Source organism: Zeus faber (genome assembly GCF_960531495.2).
Source record: "Zeus faber genome assembly, chromosome: 6".
Lineage (NCBI taxonomy): Eukaryota > Metazoa > Chordata > Actinopteri > Zeiformes > Zeidae > Zeus > Zeus faber.
The window spans coordinates 17,494,246-17,521,585 of NC_137201.1; the positions used below are offsets into that span (position 1 = coordinate 17,494,246).

Consider the following 27,340-nt stretch of genomic DNA (forward strand, 5'->3'; position numbering starts at 1 on the left):
GAAACAGGAGATTCCCCTGAGTTCGTTTTATTATTAGAATGAATGTTGTTGTTTTTTAACATATTAAAACATATATAAAAAAAACACTTCATTTGTATAGTAAACTATTAAAACTAGTAATGTTACCATACGAACGATAATAACTCCAGCAACTAAAACCTCAAAATGCAAGTCAATAACACTATGTTTTGCATTTCACACCTTTATGCGACGCAAATAAATACTGGGAGGATTTGTTTTCCCCACACGACTTGTCAATAACCCAGTACGATTAGACAATAATCAGAAAATCCCGGAAAACTCACAAAATTGCTTTTATTGTGGGACAAGTAAAAAAAGTACATAAAGTATAAAAAATACAAAAAAAGTTTTGTCTAACTTGTATAAGCTGAGTAAATGCATATAGGTACAATACATGCATGTAGCACTAAAATCTATCAGCAGAGCTATTCTAACAGTGAATCATTCCATTACATTATTAGGCTGCAAGATAACAGGGAAAAAGAAAGTCCTGGTCAAAATCAATCAAAAAGGGATGATACACAATAAGTTAGGTTTTACGCAACTCAACTGATAAGTTAATAAATACGTAACCAACATTTCACAAAGATTAAGAACTGGTAATTCAAGGCAATGCCAAAACACGACCTGTGTGAGAATTACATTCAATTACTAACTGATGCACAAAATAATGTGAAAAATAATAATAGAGCTCATGGTAATACACTTCTTCTCGTGGATACTGTGATATGAATAAATATGAAATAAATAAATAACAGAACCCATATAAGAGCCACAACCCTTACCCCACCCACTATGTACATAATGCATCCCTAAATACCCACTACAACAGCACGTATGAAATTCCATATTAGTGTTATTCTTAAAATACCATAATGTACATAGAAATGACCCTGGACGAGCATAACTGGCCATAAAATCCTGCATTGATTTGACATTGGGTGAATTTAAATGTGCTTTGGCTTTTGTTTGATAAATAAAGTAATATCAGGCTATATATATCACAACACCTTTGTGGTATATAAGAGGCAATGGCATAGCATATCAACTTGTATAAAGTCTTTTATCCACTAATTTCCCAGGAGTAACAGATACCAGTGATACTGAGATTGCTGAATGAGTATAGACTGATTGGTGTTTTATTGTTAAATTGTGGTGTATTGTATTATGAAGTTCATTTTTGTAAAAAAACTTTTTGTATCTTTTTTACATAGAAAAATAATTTTAACCTTCAGAGAAATGGATCCCAAAAAAATAAAAGGTACAATTTACATTTTTATAAGGCCATGCAATTTAGAAGGTATCATGCATCCGTTCGTTTGGGTTGTTTGGATGAGAAGGCTTGCTTCCATTCACGCAAAATGCACTATGTGTTGAGGCCACAATAAACATGGTTATTTTGCCTTTTGCTCATACCGATTCAATGTGAACACTAGCACTGTCTATGACACATAATTAAGGCTGGTGTTTTGTTTTTTTTTGCTGTTGGTGCTGTGAATAGGCATTATTTAAATGGGACCCACATATTCACACAGGTACAAGCTAATCCAGTCTACATAACGAAACAGACAGGGGATGGATGTAAATAAACAGGTATGTCATCTGTAAATGGTAACTTTTGTTCCAACGAAATAGCCACATTTAAGACAAGTGACACCCGATGTTGTATATTGTATATCATTATATTCATTTTCATGATATATTTGGAAGTGAACAACATATCCAAGATCTGAGAGCGTTATTTTTAGATTTAGGGATTATTTTCAGGTGTCACCTATTTCTAAAAATGGATATATCGAATATTAGGTATTTTCAAAGTAACAGCAAAAAAATTATAATAAAAAGAAAATAAAAGTTCCAGCATTTTGTCTTAAATAAACCAAAGCACCACAGACGGTGCTTAATCATTAGGAAGGGAATATTAAATATAAAAACAAAGTGGAAAATCAAAAGTCAATAAGTTAACCATTTAAACAATCGAATGAACAAACCGTTAAACATTAGGTAGAAGACCAAAAGATTTTCAGCTGCTCCTTGACTGAAGGCAATCTGAGGTGACTTCTCTGTAAGTGCTTGAAAAAACAACAAAAACAAAAAAAACAAACACCCCAAGACTTCTCCAAAGATTTGCACAAAGTGGATTTCCATATTACCACGCTTCCTGCTTCACCTCCATTTTGGGTGGAGGTGATATAGTAGCGTGTAATAGCGCGGCACCTGTGTTCTCCTCACAGGTTGACGTCTTCACCTTCACCTCCTCTCCCGCGTTGCATTCCCCCCCGTTTACCTCCCCCATTTGCACCTCCCCGACCTGCACCTCCTCTACTTCCACCTCCTCCTCGTCCTCCTCCTCCTCTTCGTACCCCTCCTCTTCCTCCTGCTGCTGCTGCTGCTGCTGCTTCTGCCTTTGCTGCTTGCGGCAGCAGGGCTTGAACAAATGGGGGTCAATGAGCACCTCCCCAAAACGGCCCTTGTAGATGATTCCACAGCACACTTTTTGTCTAGACGAAGAAAAACATGGCCTGGTATTACATGTTAGAATTTATTTTCACCAGAACAAGACTATTAAATATTAAGGAGATCTGGTGGCCACTTATTCAGAGTTTATTTTACTCAATCTATGATGTTAATGATTCAAGAACTTTTTTTTTTTTTTTAAATTTCTCAAAACAACCTTCTGCAAATTTTAGCATTTTTAGAGCTTATAGTGGCTAATCACCGGGTGTCATGACATTTCACAGCATACTGTATATGTATAACCATATGTATATGTATGTGACAAATAATCTCTTTTGCTTGAACATATTAAAATGGTTTACTATATTAATTATTATGGCAACAACCGTCAATTTAAAGAAAGCCAAATACTAAGGTCTACCCTTTCACTACTAGCACCCTCTCTTAATAAACACGTGACTAAACATGGCGTACTTACCTTTTCCAGTAGGTGAGGTCGAGGAAAGAGAAGACGGGGGAGCGACTTGAGCCGGGGCTGACCTCCGTGTCGGATCCCTCATCTGAAAGATTGCTGTAGCTGGGAGACTGAGCTGGAGATGCACTGGACGTGGTGCTATGGGCATCTGAATCTGGAGAGAAGAGCAGCTAATTTCAACCAAAGGGGTTTCTAGATCCAGAAAACAAGGCTTTAAGGGAAACGTCAGTATATCTAATATCGCAAAACCATTCGAGTCAATTAAAATTGCAGAACTGACTGTTTCTTTTCAGCTCTTTCTGCAGCCTGCTGATCTGACTTGGTCTTGCTTTCTTGGACAGAGATTGTTTCTTCTTTGGCCGGGAGGTCATCTTGAGGCTGGGGCCGCCCCTTGCATCCACCACCTGCATGGAGAGGTGATTAAATTATAACACAGTCCAATTGTATCACAGCAGGACTTGCGAAACATGCGGATGCTGGAAGAACTGTAAATATGCAATATTAGGCCGTGAGTCACTTACGTGGTTCCAATTCTTCTTGGAACCCACGGGGAGTTTTTTCCATCGCTTCACCAGCAGCACACAGGCGTTACAAATGTCTCCAGATCGGGTTTCACACAACCTTCAGGGATATAAGTGAAAATGCAAATGGGCGAATCAACAGGGATCTTTTTGACAACAAGAAAAATCAAATATAGCCCATTTTTTTAAATTGTATTTCTTACTCAAAACAACTTGTGAAGTCCTTCTCGTAGCGCTTGCTGTCCGTAAAGCGAGAGCTCGAGGACTTGGCGCGGCAGATGCAACAGCCGTCCAGACTTCTGTACATCTTTGGCTTGTGAAAGCCAAACATCTGCACACAAACAAAAAACAAAAAGTAATTTCCCCCTGGGATTATTAAAGTATTTCTGATTGTGATTCTGACAAACACCAATGATTAAATATTTCTCTTCCTTAATCCTAATAACTGCATTTTCACCACAACTTCATCCAGACAGGAACAGGCATGGAGTCTATTTCACAATTTTTAAAATGATTACATAATCGCATAATTGCAAATTATTTGAACAGATAGCAATTTTTTTCCCAACCCCCTCCCCACTTTTCCCCCCCGCAATTTATTTTTATTTATTTATTTTATATACCCTTATCAGTCCCACAACAGGGAAATTCTCAATTTCTCTGCATTTACCCATCCTAGTATCTGACGTATCTAGGAGCAGTGGGCTGCCATGCAGAGGCGCCCGGGGAGCAGTTATAGTTATATTCCATATTCCACATTCATATTTGTTTCCATCCAAAGTTCAAGCCATGATAGAAATGTTGCGATAAATAAAATGTGAATTAGGTGCGTTTCCGTCATTTGGGTTGAGCCGTCTTAACCGAATGCTTAATTTTTCAGTGGCAATAAAATCCCTCCTCTGCAATGGATAACTACAAGTTTTATTTTACATTTGGTCGCAATTACAGCCCCAAACCATCCATGAACATGAGTAGGCCTATATTAGAGCAGTGGTTCTCAATGGAGCTCTGGGGAACCCTCCAGCGGGTCCGTCTTTAACCATAATTACCATAATAATGAATAGTTCAGACCTCACAATCATTTCAAAATATTTTATTATTTAACAAAGTTATTAAGACGTTCGCACCACTAGAAAATGCACAATTATAATTGAGCACAGTCCCACTGTTATCTCTGCTATGATAAAAATATTTTCTAATTTCTGTTCCAGAGTCAAAAATCCCATCAAATGGGGGGGATCTCTGATGTGTAAAAACGTTGAGAATCTGTAAAGAAACTGCAATAGAGCATCTTGTCATGCTATGACCCAAATGAGGGAAGTAGGTCAACAGTCAGACAGAGCGTCAGACAGAGCGTGTCAGCTGCACGCAGGAGAAAATATAAACATCAACGGGCTTACTCTGATGCAGCATGACTGTAAATCAATGAGGATCTTTAATAGCTAAAAGGACTTCACATCGGGGGCAATTATAAGAATGAGAACACCTAAATAGAAATCTGTCTATCAGTGTATTATAACCTACATATAGCCTGACTGTACTGCCGCTAATGTGTTGGTACATACACGCACATATTCATACCCAGACATAGATTTTTGTTTATACACACACACACACACACACACACACAGTGTATTTATTTATTTTCTCATTTGGATTATATTATTTTTCTTTATTACTCATCCCACTACTTGTTCCAAAGCCTTTGTTGTTTGGCTCTTTATCATTAAACTGCAACATACTCGTGTGACGAATGTGACAAATAAAGTGTCTTGACTCTGTTATATCTCAGTGTAAGGCGTTAGGAATCCATCCCTCGGGGTTTTAATTTTTAATAATACATATATATATATATATATATATATATATATATATATATATATTTTTTTTTTTTTTTTTTTTTTTTGGTGTGCTGGCACATGCAGACGAATTTCGATGTATGTCGCTTATTTTTTTTTTTTGGAACCCACGAGGCACATGTGGCGCTGAACTGCGGCAAAACTGCGAGCCGCGCCCCCCCCCCCCCCCCCCACACCCCCACACACAGACGGCGCTCCGCCATCAGCGCCCCGGGTCTCGTACAGTACGTGACGTCACTTAACATGGCAACGCGCACTTCAAAGGCGGAGGCGACGTGTGATGCGATTTGATGCGGAACCACACCCCCCACCCCCCCAACCCCCACCCCCCACCCCCAATAATCGATCGGTCACACGTTTTATATCTTCACGTTAAATACAAATACTCTGACATTTTAACGCGTGCGCCGCGCCGGAAAAGCCATCGTTCCGTCGAGCGGAAAGTGCGCGGCGACCAATTCACCGCCCACTTCTTTTTTTTCTCCTCCTCCTCCTCCTCCTCCTTCCTCGCGAGGCAGCATGGCACGCCGCGCGAGCTGCTCCCTCGCGCACCCATTTTAGGATTACTACTCCGCGCGCGCGCGACTCTTCCCTCGAGCCCGCGCGCCGACGTAGAATAACAAAACAAACCCCCCCCCCCCCCCCCCAAAAAAACCACAAGCAAACAAACAACAGCCGGGGAGCGTTAGTTTTCTTTAAACCCGATTCCACAACTTCTCATCCGACCGGGGACGGGCGGGTTCGCGGTGCCATTTCCACTCTTTGTTGTTGAAGAACAACCCCCCCCACCCACGCACCCACCCACCCACGCAGCTACACGCGCACGAAGTTCAAAGGCACGTTATTTGGGAGATCGCGGGGCTACCGGGGAAGGACCGCCGCCGCACGTTAGAACGACCCCCGCCCGCCCTCCCTCCCCCCCCCCGTCCGCCCTCCCTCCCCCCCCCCGTCCGCTCGGCGCAATCCCGGCCGCCCGCCGCCACCAACGGGCTTTTTTTGGGGAGGTTTTGTTGACTGCGGAGCCCGCGTGGCGGGGCGCTTCTCGTGCTCGGGTGGGCGTGAGAGACGCAACTTGGCGTGTTGAGGGGGGTGTAGCCGCGCGTGTTCGGTAGTATAATATTTTGGTGACCTACAACCGCGAAGTGGACATGCGTCTTACTACTACATGTTGGGGGAAAAAAAAAAAAAAACCAACCCAAACAAACCGCGAAACAGAAAACAATTCGCAAATCAAATTGTAGATCTTGCAATTCCTGCTCCTATCTTGCGTGTGTTTTGAAGGTGTTCCGATTTCCTCGTATTCAGGATTCCCAAAACGGTGTTATCGCCAGCAAGCCATTTAAATGTCGTTCTGTAGCCGAAGTTGATCGCCCCGGTCTGCACGGCCGCAGCCCCCAGAGCGAGCAATTCTTCTCGGACGACTCGAAGCTTGTTTGGGGGATAACGTCAATTAAAAACAAACAAACAAACAAACAAACACCGCGACTCCCGAACCGGCCGTGTTCAAAGGCGCCCTCCCACCACCACCACCCACCCCCCAGACCCGGCCCTCCGACGAAGGAGCCCGCGGAGCGTCACTCACCTTCGCTGCAAGTCGCGTAAAGTTGACGGAAAGTGATAATGTCGGAAAACGCGTCGCCGCGGCGCAGCTATTAACGTTAAAATGAAACCGCACCAGAAACGCGCTCTCTCTTGTTGACGTCTCGCTTGCGGACTGCGTGTGTGTGCGTGAGTGTGTGTGTGTGTGTGTGTGTGTGTAGGGGGGGCGGGGGGGGGGGGTGTTGGCGGTGGTGGGTGGAGGGGGGCGGCGGGATGGTTGTGGGGCCCAGTGCGCATGCGCTCCATCCACGCCTCCATTTCGGAGGAGAGCGGCTTTTCTTTTTTTTTTTTCTTTTTTTTCCTTTTTTTTCCTTTTCTTCAATCAACCTCATTTACATAAAGCGCTGTGACGTCACCGTGCGTGCGCACTCCACCGGCCATATATGGACGGGAACATTGCGCGGGAACGGGGGGCTCGGCTCCGGTTGCTATGGCGCATTGGAGAATGCGAGCGAAGGGGGCGGGGCTTTTTTTGGGGGGGGGGGGGGGGGGTTGGTTTTTTTTTTTTTTTATTATGGCGCGCCAGATGGTCCGTCTGGGGGGGGGGGGGGGGGGGGTGGTGGTCTCCGCGCCGGTCGGCGTCTCGGCGTGCGGGAGCATTGTTCATTTCGGGTGCGCGACCGCGGACCCCTGGCGAACACTATTAAGTCCGTGCCGTCACAACAACATCACACCCCCCCCCCCCCCCCCCCCCCCCAAAAAAAAAAAGCGCAACAGTCTCTGGAAACGAGGCACGTTATACACGTACGCCACGGAAATACGGTTGTTGTTGTTGTTTTCTTTCAGTTGTGTCAGCTGTAACGTCGCTCTACATTTTGTTTTTCCACAATTTCTTCTGATTTATTGCCTCTCGCTCGTCCTCGTTTTCAGCATGGAGTTACACACAAATGACACAACACTCAGCACACGGGCATGCTTGAAGTGAGTATGATCTTCATACAAATAAAAAAATATATACAATAATTTATATTGTGATATATATAGCAGAATATAACAATAATGACGGATTTCATTAATTGTAAAAAAAAAAAATATATATATATATATATATATATATATATATATATATATATTAAAAAATAACCGTATAATTGTGTGTGAGTGAGTTATGTTGTAAACTTGGGGATTTCGTTGAAGCTGGAAGGTTAATAACTGATGTAGGCTTATGGTTTATGTTGAATCATGAGCAACCACTAAGGTTTTCCATAGATCCTAGTATTGAGCTTAAACGACGAGAACAGAGTCGGATGTGCCAATATCAACTTTTAATTTTAACAATACATTTCATAAATATAGAAATAACTTATTGCTTACACTAAACCTATATTTGAACAATAATAGATGCTTGGTTGTTGTGTGTTAGATAGTGCTTGCAAGACAGTGCACAAGACAGTGTTTCTTTTTTTCCATCATTTTCAAACAAGCCTGTTAAATGCAACTGCAACATAATATTATACATAGTTATTCCTGGAGCTTGTATTTACAGTTTATATCAAGCATAAAAAATGAAGAATCAACAAACATGACAATTATCCACATAATTAGTTAGTCACTATTGTCATCATTTGGCTACAACATAGATGAATGAGCATGTTAAAAACAGAAATTATCGACGCTCTATGAAGACGGAAAACGTACAGAAATTGGCTTGATTTCCCAGACATAATGAGGACATGAGAGGTTCTACAACAAGCGCAATATAAAAAGAACAAGCCTAACATGTTGATATTGACTGGGAACACTTACTTCTTGTGCATATTTACTTTAGCATTTCATGACCAAGCAGAGAATTGGGAAAAAATATATAAATGTGGGAGAGAGAGAGAGAGAGAGAGAGAGTTGGGAGACCTGCAAGTTGAGAACATTGGACCACAACACGATGAAAACAAAAAACGAACAAAAACACAGATTTGGCCATGCATGTGCTCAGTTTGAAATTCAAGTGCAAGCATTACAACAGCAGGAGAAAAGGGTTATTATAGTCATCCGAGTTGTCTTAGTTGGGTTCATGTTGCAAGCATCTGAAAATATCTATGGTGTACGGGGGATGAGGAATGCCTGTTTGTTTCTCGGTAAAGGAACAAACAATATCACAGTGTAAACAAACATAAGAAAATCATATTGTATTTTCTTAAGTAAATATATTAGACATTTATATCAGTGAACAAGGCAATATATTTTGAGCAGGAGCTTCCAGTGGCCTGCCATTGGGCTGCTTCATTCCCATTTCAAAATTAAATTGAATTGAACTAGTCCATCGTCCTTCAGTCCACTCGTCCTTTAACAGCAAAGTCGGAATATCCAGGCCCCGGCTCACTTAACTACTAATTGTCTGAATACTCTAGTTTTTAATTGCAAACGGAATGGCGGTTAATCAACACTTTATTTTATCGGCCCCTGCAGTAAGTTGTAATTCGGGGACTGGATTCCTCATTTGGCAGGGTCAGGGTTAGAGGTCAACCCCTTTTACCAGGGCGCCCTCCAGGTTGATGCTGAACTCGTGGAGCGTGTGCAGGATGCGCGACAGGGAGTGCACAGCGGCGCGGGTCCGGAGCAGGGCGTTCTCCTCGTAGGTTCGCGCCGTCAGCGGACAGTCCGCCAGCAGGGGGAGCCACTGAGAGAGCAGCAGGTCCCTGTCGATTCAAGAAGTCAGTGGTCAATAATCCCATACATATTTCATGAAGGGAAGTATTACGTTTCAGGGTAGTGTGCGAGTAAGAGCGCGGCGACAAAAACCTGGTTTCTGAACCATCTCTTGATAATCATAGTGCTTTATGCGGCTCCTTTAGGGGTTTAGTAAATACAACTTATCATCTTTGATAGTAATTCATTAAGGATATCTGACCCCGTACCTGACTCCCAAGCAGACGAGAAGCTGGAACTTGCCCTCCTTTCCCATGTTTCGGGGTGAGCCGTTTATGGCGTTCACATAATGGCACAGTGAGTCACGAGGAAAGCCCAGGGGTTCTGTTGATCCCCGCAGGTCACCCATCTGATCGGCCGTCTCCATGGAAGCCACTGCCTTCTCTGCGGGGGAGTTGAGTTGGCATTATCAGAGGTAATTATCCTTGCAGTTGACTGTCTGAATTTAAATCTAAAATGTATTACAAAAAACTTTAATACAGAAAAAAAAAAAAAAAAAAGATTCCGTTTCTTAACGACAAAACAGATTCATCACAGCGATCATAACACTAAATACAGTTATTCAAGGTGCAATACATATTATTGGCCACTAGATAGCGCTAACAGCAGGAAAACACATCACATTTCAATGGTTACTGGGTGCAGTATTGAATCAGTACCCACATGACATGCCCACACCCACTCACCCACAAAGTCCCACACAAACACGTTCCTCTGGAAGAGTCGATTGGACTTAAACCCATGAAGGAAGAATTTCTCCATGGAAAGCACCAGACCCCCCTCGCCACACAGCAGCACCGTCAGGTTCCCTCTCTGGGAGAGAGAAGAGGAAGGCAGAAGGACACCAGAAATTTTAGGTTCAGGAGCTCCGAGATGAACAATTGTTCACTCATGTAAGCAATAGAGAACGGGACAAATTTGCATTATTGTCCACAGTACACAAGGCCATCCCCATAAACACATATTTATAGAAACTCTTCCCTGATGTGCCATTCCCTGATAGCTGCGTCAACGTGCTTAAACGGTGCAGAAGCAAATCATCTTGTATATTAATGCTGCAACGCCTCTGCAGAGGGACTACGCTGGGGGCGAGGGAGCTGCTATAATAAACACAAATACAGCAAACCAGAGGCCCATTACAGAAAAAGCAAGGCGATTAATAGTTTCTCTCCCTCCAAAGCTTCTTACCGCAGGTTCCCACCAGAGAGGCCCGTCGTAGACTCATCCATTACACAGAGAAACCAACATAACAAACCCCGCTGGTGATAAGATAGTGCTATAAGGAGTGAGAAAGGCTAAATACCTTGTCTCATAAATTTTACCCAACACTCACTTCCCCCGTGCTTTGGTACGTTGATATATTGACAAAGAGGTTAAATGTCAAGTTGTTTTTTTTAGTTAAGCGTCAAATAAATCACAGAGACTTTTCAGCATCATCTAATTTACTGTTGGATTTATATTATTAAACACTTTTATATTTTTTATTAACTAATGCACTCCAAGTACAATATACGATTATAACCCAAGTTGTGACCTGTGACCTGTAACCTGTAACACTTGGACCCCCCACCCCTCGGTTTTAATAAAGTTTCTTCTGTTGTGTTAAAGTGTTATTACATAAAATGTTACAGGCTTTTTTAACAGGCTAGATGACTGCAAATTTTTTTTAAGTGCTTGAATAGCGCTCAGTGGCGGTGTTGCTGAATGGATCTGCAGTATTTGCAGCCAGAGTCTAGTTGTGCTTTGTGCTGTGGCAGCACAACACTAATGATCAAGCATAATGCAGCAATACAATAACTCACTTCCAACTACAAATGAGTTCTTAAGTTCTCTGTACAACATTCCTTATTCTGCAACGTAATTGTTTGCCACATACTACGGTTACCTATATACAGTATGCTAATCAATCTCATTAGGATATACCCCTTGAAATGCATCATCTCGTGAAGTTATCGAACATGTTTACCAACTAGAGATGCACCGATTGCAATTTTCTTGGCCGATTCCTATTTCTGATTTTCTAAAAGTCTGACCTGCCGATTCAGATTTTGGCCGATTCCCATTTAGGTGTATGTTTCACAATAAAACATTGACCATTAAATATCTTTTACATTGCCATACGATCATTTTGAACTTCATATCCGAGATCTGAGAAATCACATTTTCTTATCACTGGGTATATCTGCTGTACGTCAATGACAAATACATCATGTGATGTGATCACCGTCACGTGATGGGACAGCTGCACATACTGACTACCACTGCAATTTTCAGTCACCACAGTAGACATATTGCTGATTTTGACACTGTGGGTTTGTTATTGTTCATTATTCACTATAGAACAATAATAGAACATGAAACTGTCCCAGAGTTTCAATGAAATAAAATACCACATGGAACGGTCAACTGAGTTCCTATAAAATAGAACACCGTATTTTCCGGACTATAAGGCGCACCTAAAAGCCTTTAATTTTCTCAAAAAACGACAGTGCGCCTTATAATCCGGAGCGCCTTATATATGGATTAATTCTGGTTGTGCTTACTGACCTCGAAGCGATTTTGTGTGGTACACGGCGCTCTGTCAACATGTTTTAGTATGACTTTGGTAAACTACAAAGCCGCACCGCTTGCAGCATTACGGCTACCGTAGTCAGGAGTGTCGCGGAGTAATACATACTGTGCTTCACCATAATATTACAGTGTGTGTGTATAAGGACCCCAAAATGGCACATGTCAAGAGACACGCTTACGACGCGGACTTCAAACTCAAGGCTATCAGTCACGCAGTAGAACATGGGAATAGAGCAGCTGCGAAAGAATTCAACATTAATGAATCAATGGTACGGAAGTGGAGGAAGCAAGAAGATGACCTGCGCCAAGTAAAGAAGACCACACAGGGTTTGCGAGGGAACAAAGCGAGTTGGCCACAGTTAGAGGACAAAATTGAACAGTGGGTTATTGAACAGAGCAGCAGGTAGAAGCGTCTCCACAGTCTCTCTTCGACTGAAGGCAACAGCGTTAGCACGGGACATGAATATCAATGACTTTCGAGGCGTTCCTTCTTGGTGCTTTCGTTTTATGAAAAGACATAATCTCTCCATCCGCACACGAACTACCGTCTCGCAGCAACTGCCAAAAGATTACGAAGAAAAGTTTGCCACTTTCCGCGCATACTGCAAAAACAAGATCACGGAAAAGAAGATCCGGCCAGAGCACATCCGCAACATGGACGAGGTTCCCCTCACCTTTGATATCCCCGTGAACCGCACTGTGGAGAAAACAGGGTCCAGGAATCATCACTGAACTGCCAGGTAACAGCAACGACACTGACTCGGATAATGACGAGAGGGATCCGGGCATGCTGGATGCCGTAATCGCCCAACTGTTAAACGCGGACACTGAAGATGAAGAATTTGAGGGATTTGTGGACGAGGAATGAACTGAAAAAGCGAGTGTATTGTGTTGTATTTTACGTGTTATAACTGAACAATTTTGAGTTATTGTGAATACGCTAACGTTTGATTTTAAAGGTATCAGACTGTTTTTTTTTACGTGTTACAACTGAACAAGGTTGGGAGTTATTGTGAATACGCTCATTAACGTTTGAACAATGTTGAGAGTTATTGTGAACACGTTTAATAAAGTTTGACTGACTGACTTATCTGACTGTTTTGTTTCGCGTAATGCGCCTTATAGTCCGGTGTGCTTTATATATGAAAAAAGATAGAAAATAGACCATTAATTGACAGTGCGCCTTATAATCCAGTGCGTCCTATAGTGCGGCAAATACGGTATGTGACTAAGCAAGTTCCAGTATAATTCAACCTGTAACTCTCACTGAGTTTTAGTAGGACAAAACATATAACTAACATGGAAATGTCCAGTTCAAACTTCAAATTAAAGTCTCTTTCACTTTTAAGTGCAAATACACCTTTCTATTATATTAATAAGGTACAAATTGATATGGTACCATTCCAAAATAAATTGCAATCATTGCAAAAAAAATGTAATAATAATAAATGGCCTTCTCACTCTCGTTCACTGGAAGTCCTCCTCCGTTCACCGTGCATTAAACCGACTGAATCAAATCGAAACGACTCGTTTAACACAGTGACTCATCAAGAGCCGAGTCTCAAAAAAAGGGTTGCACCTTTCATCACAAGCGGAGCTGGTGCACGAGGAACCAGAGCAGCTGCTCCGCTGTAGTGACAGCGATAGATAAACGATTGATCTAATCTTCTGCGTTTACCTTGAAGTACCTCCAAACAGCCGACATTTTCTTTCTTTCGCTCTCTTTTTGGAGCGTCAACTACACAACTACGTTATATTACGTCGGTATCGGGTTTTGAGTATCGGAGCATTTTTTACAAGTACGAGTACATGAGCTCAGTGTCGGGCGTGTACATTTGACCGGCACAGAATATGATATATCTGACTGACTGATCGGTGCATCTCACGTTTCATATGTTCACATGAGGGTCACATTTTTTGTGCTTTATTAACTCCCCCACTTCCCATTTTACCTCAGCAATGCAGCGTTACGCCTCGGCGGATAATAAAGTACCGCTGCGTATCAGTGGATGGTGAGAGAGGGAGAGGAGAGGGAGGGGAGGGGTGACAGAACCACAAGCGCAGGGGTCGGTATACAAAATGCGTGCAGGTTGCCAGGTCTGATGATCAAATACCTCTTGTTCCGGTTTGTGGAAGTGTTTGACAAGGCTATTTGCCGCTTCCCTCATGTCCTCTTGAACCTCAACAGACATCATTCCTGAAATATAAGAGAGGGTAGAGGGAGGGAACGGCATGAGAAAGACAAAGGGACCAAAATGAAAGGTGATACAAGGGGGAACATGTTATTGTAATTAGCATGCCAACAGGTAGGCCGGCTATTGTCCTTAAAAAAATAAAAATAAAATCCAATGTGCTCTGCCTTTGCTGGTACGTACTGCTGCGGCCGCCCAGTGATCCCAGTACCGTCCGTATTCCCTGAGGGGGAGAGCCCAGCTCTGGAGGCGTCCCAGTCCACTTCCCAGAATCCTCCTCTGCTCCCGGTGTCACCAGCTGACCGATCAGAACCCTCTCCAAGCTGCCGTCACCGACGCCCTTTCCAAGCCAGCGGCCGCATGGAAACCTGGAGAGAAAGTGGACATCGTCGGATATACCTATACCCAAACTACACTTGAGTGGGGAGGGGAAAAATAAATAAATAAATAAATAAATAAAATAAAAAGAATTTCAAAGGTGCTGTCATCCCCCTCTCTATTTCTCTATAATTATCTGGAGTGCAGTTATGGGGTATTTTATCCGTTCTGTATGTACTGTGATGTGGTGGTGTTTTAACCACTGCAAGACAGAGAGACAATAAGCCAACATTCAACAGAACAAACTACATTCATCTTCCAGCATAATGACCCAGCATATGGTGACGAGGGCTTAGTCATCGTATATAGCGCAAAGTACATTTGTATAGCGTGAGGCTGAGACCTGTAACAGTCTTATATTTTTATTTCTTACCCCTGAAAACAGATTGATTCATAGCATAGTGTGGTGGAATGGTAAAGGAGAGGTATGGGTTACGTATTACACCTGCCATCTACAGCCACACATCCCAGATTTGACCCACTCAGCCGCCACGGTCAGAATGACGGTTCACTCATGATGAATGATGCGGTGATGTGGGAGGAGGAACGTTTACCTGTACGTGTGTCCGGTGATCTCGTTGTACACCATGACGCAGTCGATCAGACACTTGGCCAGCAAGCCGGAGTTCTCCTGCCCCAGCTGCAGCGTGCTCAGTCTGCCGAGGTTCTTACACTGGAAAAGCCCACAGACAATTATTTTTTTTTATTTTGTTTGTTTATTTTGTTTCGTTTCCGACGTGGAATTCAGTGACACCTACCTGAAAAAATATCTCCTGCGTGTTCTTGGGGATCTGCCTGACTCCCGAATCGCCGAGCTCTCCCGACACACACACCCAAGGGTTAACGGTCGTCATGGCAATACTGAGCTTCTTCATGGGGATTATCACAACGCGATATGGAATACCTGGATGGACAAAATACGCCGAGCAGTTTATGCATACGGTGTATCCTCTCTGGGACCATTGTGAGATGCCATATTTTGACAGTTTATGGTTGAATTGGAAGCCTACGAAACAATCAATTCCAAACTCCAGATGTTATTGCGTTAAAAAAGCGGCATGACTGACTGATGGAGGTGAAGACGCGTGTGAAGCAGAGGTAGTCCACAGTGTTGAGAGAGAGCAGGTGGAACAGGAACTGCTCCCGTTCTTCCTCACACAGCAAGAACGCGTGGGGCTTATACAGTTGCCTATGGCGGGACGGAAAATAATCCATTTTCTGAAGAATAATAATAATAATAATAAGGGCGTAATGGATACACGGGAGTTGTCACACAACTTCCGATTACTGCCTCTAATCCCCTTAAGAGGCTCTTACCCGATGAGCTCCTGATTGGAGAGCAGTTCTTTGAGATGCTGTGAGAGAAGTTTCTTCTCCAGGGCCAAATGGATCCAGGCTCGAGCGAGACCCACGTCGGACAGACTTTCACTCATTGTCTGCACAAACCTGGAAAAAGAACAAAGAGTTTGATGTAATATAAGCAGTAAGAGTATTTTCACAACGTGGCTGAATTCCGCACAATTCCATTTCGCCTTCTTAAAATATCCCATATTGGATTTTTTTTTTTAAGCTGGCACTTTTTGAGGAAAAGCCATTCAATGTATTTGTATCAGTGTAATCCACCCAACACAGACTATGGATTATCACTTTAAATAATCAAATAGTCATCAAAATTGATGATGGATGCCTTTTCATCTACAGTAAGTATATTATCACTGCCCTGTGACATTTTATCTCCTTTAAGTTAATTTAATACAGCAACAGGAGAATAGATACATACGTTAACGGATTTGTAAAGTAAAATTAAGAACTGTTATACAAGATTCTGGTTAACCTGATCACCAGCAGAAGCAACATTTCTAGCATTAGAGTCTTGTTTGCTTATTGTATTAATTCTATTTTCATACCCATTTTTTGGGGTATGAAAATATTCTATTGTCTTGTCGGACAAACTGGCATTGCAAAGCCAAATCCATTCCAAAACAACCTCCTCCCACTCTCCTCACCACCCACAGTGGGCTCTATATACAGTACCTCATGTCCTGCAGCAAGCTTCCTTTAAGGAACACGATTTCTTCATCCAGTCTCCTCTGGTCATTTCCAATCGATTTCATGGGTCTAGTCTGACCTGAGGACTCCACTGGTGAGCCCCTCTTCTCCTGCACCGCCTGGTAGTGGAGCAAGTGGGACCACAGAGTGGACTTTCCCTGTGCAGAGTGAAGAACCGCCGTCAGTGAAGACAACCATTATTCCACCCCTTGGGGCTGCATACCGTATTTGTGTTAACATGCAGTGTTGCTTGTACAGGCATTCAAGGTTCCAGATGCTCATGTAGGTCATTTTGGGCTCATGATGCATCCTAAACTGGGGGAATTTGTGTGTCTGGGCATGTGTTGGAACCTGTTTGAGCTGCAGCCTGTGGCCCCAGGTCCTCTCCAGTAGGTCACACAGGCCGTGGATGAGTGTGTTCTCCTGCAGACCCGTGATGTTGGCCTCCCCCTGACCCAATTCCACACTCTCCTTCCCCATCCTCTCCATCAGCATTCGTTTAGTCTAAATAAATAAATAAATAAATAGAAAACCAGACGTATTCAGCAGAGTTAGCCGCGTGACGAACACACAAAACAAAAAATTTAAAAAACGAGGCCACACCGGGGAGCAGGATGAGCTTGTACCTTCAGACGACACTCGCTCAGAAGCCCATAAACAAACTCCCGGTGTGTTTCGCTGACAGCCGAGGGTGACGGGTCAAGAAGCCTGGAATATCTGAGGCTCCTCCTGCCAAATGTGCACTTCTGCTGGAACGAGGCAAAGTCAAAATAATTAACTGAAATCTCCCGACAGCCGTTGGAGGTCTCGGGTCCGTCCCACTCGTCCTAAACATTTGGGCTCCTACTCCCCATCAAGGTGTTTTTTTTACATGCTGTCCCAATTGATGACATGTAAATGACGCAAATGAAAATGGAATGTTTTGAGACTTTTTCCCCATTTAGTTATTCATTTATTCCGTATTATTTGTTCGTTTTCAGGGACGGCACTGGAGCCCGGAACCAAATAATTTTCACCAGCAATATATAAGCCATGTGATTGGCTACAGGGAATGGGAGTGTAAGCTGTGATTGGTGGGGGAAACAACTTGTCTCAATAAAACACTTCCCACAACCTTCTGCTTGTTTTTATTCGTGGGAGGAAGACCGGTAGCAGTAGCAATAATGTCATGCAAATGAAAGCCTGTGTGTGTGTGTGTGTGTGTGTGTGTGTGTGTGTGTGTGTGTGTGTGTGTGTGTGTGTGTGTGTGTGTGTGTGTATGTACCTGTCTCTGGTCATTGTCAATTCCAAAGGCTTCAGTGTTGGCCGATCTCTTGGTCTCAGTCCTACGTGATGCTGTGACACGACCGGACCATCTGCTTACCCAGATAACAGTAAATCAAAACAGGTTCACAATGCCAGAGTGTTGGAAAACGTGTGTGTGTGTGTGTGTGTATGTGTGCAGTGGGGGGTGGTGGTGGTTTGCGTGTGAAGTGCTTATTTGGCCAGTGTGGTCTTACTTGTTGGTGCTGTGACCTTGTGCGAGCACATCCGCCTGCAGTTTGGGGAAGAAGCCTTGCTGGTGGCGGCCCTGGCCGATCCTCATGTCCAGCAGGTGGGGGTGGATTGCCGTGTGATCGGTCTTCAGCAGCCTGCGCTCGGTGGCATGGGCTGCAGGGGAAACAAAGGGAAAATAAAAAACAATAAAAGGGCCAGGTCACTGAGGACAAGATGTCATAAATTTTTTATTACACGTAAGTGGAGAGGAAACAAAACTGTAAACGGTAATATAATGCATCTGGTAGATAATGGGGGGCTCCGAATCTGAAGCAACTGAATCGTGATGCGGAATCAAAATGGAAATATGTGCTGAGCGGTGCTGTTGCCGGAGAGGGGTTGGCAGGATTTCAAAGCAGAAACTCTGAAGCATTCATTATGGGATGCGATGTGCTGCTGTCCCATCACTATGAGCCGCTCTCACCCATCCCCCACTTCATCCCACATCGCCCCCCTCCTCTCTCCCTCTTTATCCCCAGTTCCAACAATCTCCTTTCTCCCATCATGTCTAATTCTATTCCTAACCTAATGTGATCGCTCCTTTTCAAATTGCAAATCAACTCACAAATTTCACCCAAGAGATTCCCATCTGCAGAATCGTGTATTTCTCTAGAATACAGCTGAGATCTCGCTTTATAACATTTCTTATTATGCCTGTCCTATAAAGGAAGTGGAAAATATGTCGGATTCACAATGGCCCGGCAGAAGAAATTAACGTAGAAAACCCAACAGAGGAGGTGGACGGATGGAGATTTTAATCGCCCTCTATAGAACCTGTCACCGTCTTTAATCACCGTCCCTTTATATCCCTCAATCCACTATTGGGGCTTTTAACATAATTCTCAAACTATATAGAGTCTATATGGTGAGGAACTCTGTCCCCTGTTCTGCTCAGACAAAGAAAAACAAAAACCATGATATTATCCACAAGTCAAAGCGTTCAAATCTGGGCCATTTCTAAATATAGTTTTCTTCTGTGACTGAAGCCGGACTTATCGTGAACGTCACTGTGTCGCGCTGTGAACCCACATGACTCGAAGAGCGTGGTGCACTTCCGATAGAGGTGGCCGTGCAGATCCTCCTCGTCCGAGTTGTACAGCCGCTCTCTCTCCAGGCGGCTGTCGAACAGCTGCTGCAGCGGCTCCCTGTCGGCCCAGCGCGAGATCACCTTCCCGTCCACGAAACTGGAAAACATGGCCGTCTCCAGGAAGCGGGAGAGGAAGTGCAGGTGCGTCGCGGGCTGAGCCGAGAGGAAGGAACCCTGGGAAATTCAACAGATACAGATCATTCCACGCAACAACCACATTATTGGCTATTATAATTTAATTGTATTTAATTCAAGTCAAAGGTCTATTTGGACAAGATGTGACTCGGTAAAACATTTTTTTTTCCCCTCTGTACCTTGTCAAAGGTGCACGTCCCCTCTCGGTTGCTCAGCCAGGAGTCGAGATCAGGAGTGCCGTGTATGACAAACTGTTCATATTTCCCAAACATGGCAGCGAATCGCCCGGCGAACACCTCCCTCAGCTGCACGTTCATCCTGGCGGACCTCAGCGCCTCCTCCTCCTCCTCCTCCTCCAACGCACGTCCCAGCGTCTTTCCTCCTAAATCCGTGATCTTCCCTCCTTCGCACCGCCGTGCCAGCGCCTGCAGTCTCTCCAGCACGGCCAGCTCCTCCCCGCCGAGGTTCCCGTTCCGCCGGTCCTCTATCAGGTCCTCCAGGACCAGGCTGCCGAGGCAGGGGGGAGCCGGGGCCGGCGCGGTGCTCGCGCCTCCCTGCGGGGGGAGCCCGAAGCGCAGCAGCACCTCGCTCAGCTCCTGGACGAGCTCGGCCTGGTCCGGAAACAAAGGGAGATCCTCGGGTGCCTCCACACAGTGGTTGTCGATGTCCACGAAACACAGGTTGGCCTGAACGTGAGGGAAGGACAGGTTGGGAAACGGGAAGTACAAGCGCTGTTTCTGAAACACAATTCCAAACCTGGACTTATCTTTAAAGGAGCGAACATATCTATATAACAAAATAGGTCAACTTGAGGGACACAGCTTCTGTACATTTAGGCGAGCAACAGTGAAAAAGATTAAGAATTTTATTTCCCGATTGTGACACCAGTGAAATCGTACATTGTTCCTGACATGAAAGCCCTTGTTGAAATTTAAGGGGTTAATTATGCTTACCACGGCAAAAAAAATAAAAAAGCATACCTAATTTAAATTTACCATACTAGACATTTTTTAAATTTCTCTTTCTCTTCATGGCCTCGGGCCTCCTTACTACTGGCTCCTTTTGAGGCAGCATGACTTCAAAGTAATTCTTTGCAACGCGACACGATCTTTCAGCATGGATGGAGAATTCGATTTGTAAAAGAGGGCACTGGGCTCTGGTGAACTGCATCATTTTAGTTTGCCGGTCCTGCCTGACCTCGGGGCAGATTAAAATGCATGCATGCATAATTGTTTCGACAAAAAGTTGGAAGTAAAGGTGAAAAAACAAGAAAGAAAAATACTGAATATGCATTCCACAATGTGTGTGAATCATGAAATGGTTGTGGGAATTCTAACTACAGGTGTGGTGGACTACCTCATGGGGCAGGTTGAGGGAGGATCGCTGAGCCCCGTCCCTCCGCTGGATCCCCATGAAGAATGGCACCGGGGCATCCAGGAGGTGATGTAGCGGTGGCGGCAGGATGGGAAGGTAGACATGCTGCCACTGGAATGGAAACAGCAAAGTGCTGATCCCCTCTGCCATGGTCATCAAAAGCTGGTAATCTGCGGGGGAAGGCAGAGAGAGGACGAGAAATCTGAGTTTATACACTCCCAGACCGCATCAAAAAGGGGAACTCCAGAGGAATGTCATCTACCTTGAGAGTACAGCAGGACCTGCATTTCCAGAAGCACGCAGGTCAGCAGCCGCACCATATTGTCCACACCCAGCAGAGAGAAGGCCTCACCGAGCGGGTACTCCCCCAGCGGGAGCTCTCCGGGGCCGGGGCGCTGGCACACGATGGGCCCCTGCACCCCGTGGAACTTCAGGGATCTGCCAGGAGGAGGCAGGGGCACCTCGTACAGGATGTTGTGGATGTAGCTCTCCAGAGGGAGTGGCGGGGCCGTGTGCGAGGTCACGGCCCGGTGCAACTGGGACAGGAACTGGCGAGCGGCTTGGAGGAAGGGGAGCGGCGTGAGGAGGCAGAGCGCCTTAGACGCGTACAGGGTGTCCCGGGCCGGATCGAACGAGCCCACGCACCCGAGACAGGCGGACCCGCCCGCCACGGAGTCGGCGTCCGACTCGTCCAGGCTGCTCACCAGAGAGTCCATGCTGCACGTGGAAGGGGTGGAAACGGACGAGGGCGAGGAGGAGGAGGATGGGGAGGAGGCGGAGGACGAGGAGTGGTGCTCCACGTGATGCATCTGAAACAGAGTCTGCATGGCGGTAGTGATCTCAACGGTCGTCACCTGCTCGTAGAAGGTGTGAACGAAGCCGTAGGTGTGCGTGCCGTCGTCCGACGCCATGGTGAAGGAATGGAAATGGGGCTCGAGGCCGTCCGCCTGCGTGCGAAAGGCCAGGCCCCTCGGCATGCAGAGCTAAGTGATTCAAGGAAAAAAATTAATAATAATAATAAAAAAAAGGAGGGTAAGAAAAGAGAATGAGCCGAGTGAAAGCAATGCAAAGATAGGTCGCATTTCTAAATAGTACGTCCTCACGGACGGCTTAAAATGGAACCATTCACAGCAGGTTGTGCTGTTGTGTAAGAGGGTTAGGAACTGTAGCTAATGCAATGAAATGGGCGGCTGTTTAAAATCATCCCAAGGCTTAAATTGTTATCAGCCTGGGTCGTTAAACAAAGGAATAATACAATGATTCTTGAAATAGAACAAATTAAGTATGTACCGGTGTGCACGTCTATCGATAAGAATTAAACTGCACTCTGTGGTGTTTGGAGGTTTTGGGCACTCAAGTGAAACCTCATCTAATGAGCTTTTCTGCATTTTGATTAAATGAATTCATGAATTTCCCCGAGTTAAAATATAACCAATGATTACTTTCCTGGAGAAGACGGGAAAAGATGTCTCAAAGATCTAATTTATTCAGGCAAAATGACCAATATGAAAAAAAAAAAGATCCTTTAAAAAAAACAAAAAACAATCCAATATCTCACCAGATTGACCGCATCTTTATTCAGGGGGCATCGATCTGTGGTTTCGGGGTAGTGCACGAGGACCTTTGACTTAAAGGACCTGCGGATGGGGCTCTGTTCGAAGCCCTCTCCTGCAGAGGAGGGGGATATCGAGGGACAGACAGAAGGAAGGGGGGAGAGAGGCAGAAAACACAGAGCGACAGAGAAGCTGTTAAAACAACCGCTCGGAGCGAGCTGGGGACGGCCTTTCATCGCCGCGCAAAGAGAATCAGCAAGGACGCGGCGGCAGACGCCAGAGCACGTGGCCCCCCCTGGGTCACGCACGCGCTTTGATCCCCCCCCCAGAAAAAAAATAAATAAAAAAATAAAAAAAAGCACAGACAGCAACAAGCCCCGTCTGACGGCGGTTACGTCCAGCCCCATTGTCAGCGGGACAAAGGTGAGACGGGACAGACAATTCCAAGAGTTATGCAACTCAACTCATTACCACCAGGCAGAGGGAGAAGAGGCGAGCTCAGCGATAAACAAAACTTATTTTTAGATGGACCATCGGTTGTGTTTTCCAGTGAGGGAGTTTTCTATAAATGTGAAATATACGCAAGTAGAAATATACCTAAGTAGAAATGTACCTGTGTAGTATATGTATTTTTCCAGGTCTCCCTCAAGCATCTCATGCACACCACATCACATAATGTCTGTCTATGAGTATCTGAGGCATGAGACATAGAGAATAAAGCTACATTTGAGGGAAAACTCTGAAAATGCAAATTCATTTCTGAGAATCGGGAGGCGCTCTCCTACTCCCCACTGCATCGATTTCCTCATTGCGTTGCGGCAAAAATAATCCCGCTTACAGAAATGGTGGGAACTCGTTTAAAAATATGCGTGTGCAAAATGCCGCATCCGCGGCCGTCGGCTTTCCGGCGCAGGTACCCGGTGCATCCGTCAACTTCCGCCTTCCTCCTCGATGACGCACAGGGAACTAATAATGGACACGGACATAAGAAATATCCACGCAAATAACTTAATTGCGTCAGACGAGTGGGTGGGAGGAGAGCGAGGCCGGCGCCAGAAGCGAGAGAGGGAGGAAATGCTCTGTGATGAGGATGAATTGTTGTGTGTGTGTGTGTGTGTGTGTGTGTGTGTGTGTGTGTGTGTGTGTGTGTGTGTGTGTGTGTGTGTGTGTGTGTGTGTGTGTGCGCGCGCGCGCTGCAAGGACGAGAAGAGGAGGAGGGGGTTGGGGGGGGCACATTTTTGAGGTTTTAAAGAAAACCATGAGAGAGTGATGAAATTCATGAAAATAAGAGAAGTGGAGATGGGGAGAGGGACGGACCACCACGGGGCTCAATCATCACAGTTGCCATGGCAGCCGTCCCACTGCGTGTCCGTGGCCTGGAAGACGGCCGTTAAACGCTGCCGTCACGTGGCTCCAGCAGCCTGTGTTTAAGGAGCAAACCCCTCACAACCTTCAACCAGCGGCCTTATAAAACTGTCTCTCTCTCGGTCCTCCAAAGTCACAGTACAGACAGTGTGTGTGTGTGTGCGCGCACATACGCGTCAGGGGGTTGTTTTGCTGTGAAATTAAATTATACATGTGTGTGTCTTCCTGAAACGCACACAAATGTATACTGTATTGTTATTTGGCACGAAACTGCTGTTACTACTGTCTGCCTTTGTACTAGTAATGCTGCAACACAGTAATAGGTACTTACTGTACAATAGCTGCTACTCGCATATCTTCATATCTTATCTTATAAAACATTTTGTTTAATTTAACATTTAATATTTCACTCCACGGTTGACCCGACACAGCAATTAATGATGGAACACGGTCTCCGATCCCTGAATCGGAGAAACTTTGAAATGGGTCGACTTCGCCATATCAATACACAATACACAATACAAATTGGGGATGGTAGCTCAGGCGGTAGAGCTGGTGGTCTAGTAATGTAAAGGTTGCTGGTTTGATCCCAGGCTCCTCCTGCTAGCATGCTGTAGTGTCCTTGAGCAAGACACTTAACCCCTAATTGCTCCTGATGGCTGCGTCCGTCGGTGATTGAACAATTGTAAGTCCCTTTGGATAAAAGCGTCTGCTAAATGTAATGTAACAAATAACAACGAATGTCAACTGGCCTTCATTTGCAGAGTGACTCAGTTATTGGCGAAATAATTATTCCAATAATTCCCAAGTCTTTGAAAATTTGGCATTCACCAGATGTGGGCCATAAAATAAAATGAGAATATTGGTCCAATGCCCAACAGACTGCACACCGATGCGCGCGCGCGCACACGCACACACACACCAAATTATTGTTAGTATAGTCCAATCGTTGAGCAAGTCCACTGCATAATAATATTCCTACTGCACACAAACTGAACACAGGTTGTCTTCCTAATTACTTCAGAGTTATTAAGAAGGGGTAAAATGGAGTCAGGGACGGTGCCCTCCCATGATGTCATCCACCGGTGACAGTGTCTGCAGGGAGCCACATTCCAACCAGGAACGTCATGAGAAATCTGATCGGGCTGCGGAAAACAGTGGCATCCATTGAAATCCTAACAAGAGCAGATTGTCTGCACATAGCCATTCCCCAATTGACACCACACACACACATGCAGCAGATTGTTTGGTAAAATTACATTGGCTAAGGACATATATACTGTACATGAGAGAGGGAGGAAAAATAATCATCCCTTGATGTAGGCCTACTTACAGATTACCAGAGAAACACACACACACACAGACATGCAAAAACACAAACATACACACAGAATTCACAAAAAGGAGCAGCCCCCCCACTGCAGTGGAGATGAGATGACCTGCTGTTACATAAGCAGATTTGGCAGAGCTCTGATACACCAGCCAGCAGCATTGTTACTCCCAGGGAGCCAGAGAGCTCTGTCCTCACCGGGCGGACACTAAATAAACCGTCAGACTTCACAAAACGTCAAAATAATGAATCGCCCATACAAATAGTAAAAACAACAATATTACGATCGGCGTGTCGTTTGTCGTCTCGTCTGTCGTGTTGCTGTTTTTTTGAATCCGCGCTATGTGTTTTATTCTGCAAGCAGCCTTTCCCCAATGGGGATGATAAAGTCCATCAATAAAAGTGAAGACACCAATTCAAGGCCTGTTTTCTCCTGGGGACGGTCACTACTGAGAGTAAGAGTTCATATCAAAAGGAGGCGGCCGGGGTGAGATTATTGCTCGGGGGTCCCGGGGGTTGAACGTTGCAACTAAAGAGATTCAACCTAGGGATGCATTTTTATTCTTTACGTGCAGTGACAGCTGCTTGGCGTCACGTTCACTGCATGTCGCTCCACGTCAAAGCATGACATGACACTATGTCCACAGCCAGGGGACGATCACATTGAACAGAGATTACATGATCACACTGAATAGAGATTATATGATCGGATTGGATAGAGACATGATCACACTGAACAGAGATTATACGATCACATTGGATAGAGATTATCACCATTTAATAGCCTCCTCTAGAGATGAACAGGTTTCTATTTCTCCCCCCGCCCCCCCCTCCTGTGCTTTCGTCCAAGCCGCACTGCTCTAATTTCCGTCGGAAGACACAATTAGAACGTCCAATCTGCATTCCGTTCAGGCCTTTCACCTAAAATATCTGGGGGAAAAAACGAATGAAGTGATAGGTCATGTCATTTCACGCATTTCAATTTCACCAATTTAAAGCATTAGACGCTGCAGTGGGAGAGGTGACGGGCCGGACGAGCGACACCCTGGCCATTTTTTTTCCCATGGTAAACAACCATCGGATCAAAACAAAATATCTCCGCTCCCTCGCCGTCCTTCCGAGCCCGACGACAACGACATCGCGTCGTTTTGTTTCGTTGTTGTTTATTTTTTATTTTTTCCTCCTTTTTGACTCCGCTGACACTTTGTTCGCCTGACGTTTAATAGCCGCGCTGCGCTGCGCACCCGTTACCTGTTAGTTCCTCCGGCTCGAGGCCGGTCTCCGTGTCCACGCCGCACACCACGAAGTACTGTGCGAAGCGGCACGAGGCCGATCCGGTGCTGGCGCCGTTCATGCTGGTTCCGGTGCGACTCTATGTGGCGGTGCGGGGGCTCATGCTGGGACGGCTCTCTCCCGCTCTCCCCTGCGGATGGTGCCGCTGGCCCGACTGCACCTGTGCCGCTCGACGCGCTGACTCGGGGATGGCCATGCGCATGCGCAGCCCCACACCGTTCGCAGTTCAAAATGGGAGGAGGCTGCGGGCGCGTGCGTGCGTGCGACGCTTGTTTATGCATATGAGCGTTGTCTGTGCATGTGTTTTAGGGGCATTGTTTACAGTTTTGCATTTTTATTTTAGGTTAACTTTAAGTATCTGTAGGCCTAAACATATATTATATACTATATATATATATACACATCATGGTTTCCATTGTCGTTTGCGTTGAAAAAATTGAGAGGGAGATAATTATAGAGGGGGAGACCGCTTCATACATGGTTCTGTTTTTGTACAGCATTTAAGAAAATAATACTACGATCTTACTTAAATGACTACATACAGCATTTCCCGACACAGTATTTGTTGTTTGTTGTGTCGTATCGGTTTCTGTCTTGGGTCATTGACGTTCATATAACATCCTTTAATCTACTTTTATCTTCTCTGATTGAATATCTACACCAGAGAAGCATTTTGAGTTGCTGACCATAAAGTATGGCTGGATTTTAAGTTTCTGTATTCATAGCTATAAATATATTTTAATCTGTTTTCATTGAAGCTCCTAAAAGTCTTAAAAACTTCTCATTTGTGCTCAGTGTCAATTTAAAACAAGTATATCGACGCGTAAATCAAAATTCAAGATGGCAAGTAGGGATGAACAGCTTTCAAACAACATACTGTATTTATTGATCAATTCAAGCAG

At 44.8% G+C, this 27,340-nt stretch overlaps 2 protein-coding genes across 2 annotated transcripts; both read right to left on the reverse strand.

Moving 5' to 3' along the window:
• Nucleotides 1–297: 297 nt before the first annotated feature.
• LOC307231407 (SIN3-HDAC complex-associated factor-like) lies at nt 298–7,033 on the reverse strand. Its single transcript, XM_080002100.1, has 6 exons — nt 6,916–7,033; nt 3,678–3,805; nt 3,475–3,574; nt 3,234–3,357; nt 2,957–3,107; nt 298–2,522 (listed from the first exon to the last, which is right to left on the reverse strand). The coding sequence occupies exons 2-6, from the start codon at nt 3,803–3,805 to the stop codon at nt 2,171–2,173; spliced, it is 855 nt and encodes a 284-aa protein (XP_079858226.1). The 5' UTR covers nt 6,916–7,033; the 3' UTR covers nt 298–2,170.
• A 1,249-nt stretch (nt 7,034–8,282) lies between these two features.
• Nucleotides 8,283–26,499, reverse strand: LOC307231751 (DENN domain-containing protein 5B-like; the record flags this gene model as incomplete). Its single annotated transcript, XM_080002554.1, has 20 exons — nt 8,283–9,565; nt 9,785–9,959; nt 10,262–10,388; nt 14,261–14,343; nt 14,522–14,706; nt 15,271–15,389; nt 15,475–15,620; nt 15,784–15,905; nt 16,034–16,162; nt 16,751–16,923; nt 17,117–17,269; nt 17,392–17,511; nt 18,030–18,120; nt 18,265–18,415; nt 19,331–19,562; nt 19,703–20,209; nt 20,880–21,067; nt 21,160–21,880; nt 22,456–22,565; nt 26,397–26,499. 20 exons carry the CDS (start codon nt 26,497–26,499, stop codon nt 9,382–9,384), a joined length of 3,819 nt encoding a protein of 1,272 aa, XP_079858680.1. The 3' UTR covers nt 8,283–9,381.
• Between the last annotated feature and the right edge of the window lie 841 nt (nt 26,500–27,340).

What these genes read in the sequence shown, in the direction of transcription:
- LOC307231407 (XM_080002100.1), bottom strand. Translation starts at nt 3,805, where the DNA reads ATGTTTGGCTTTCACAAGCCAAAGATGTACAGAAGTCTGGACGGCTGT. An exon ending in GAAAGAGCTGAAAAGAAACA is followed by an intron (nt 3,108 to 3,233) that starts GTCAGTTCTGCA and finishes TCTTCTCTCCAG; the next exon opens with ATTCAGATGCCCATAGCACC. An exon ending in GACCTCACCTACTGGAAAAG is followed by an intron (nt 2,523 to 2,956) that starts GTAAGTACGCCA and finishes TTCTTCGTCTAG; the next exon opens with ACAAAAAGTGTGCTGTGGAA.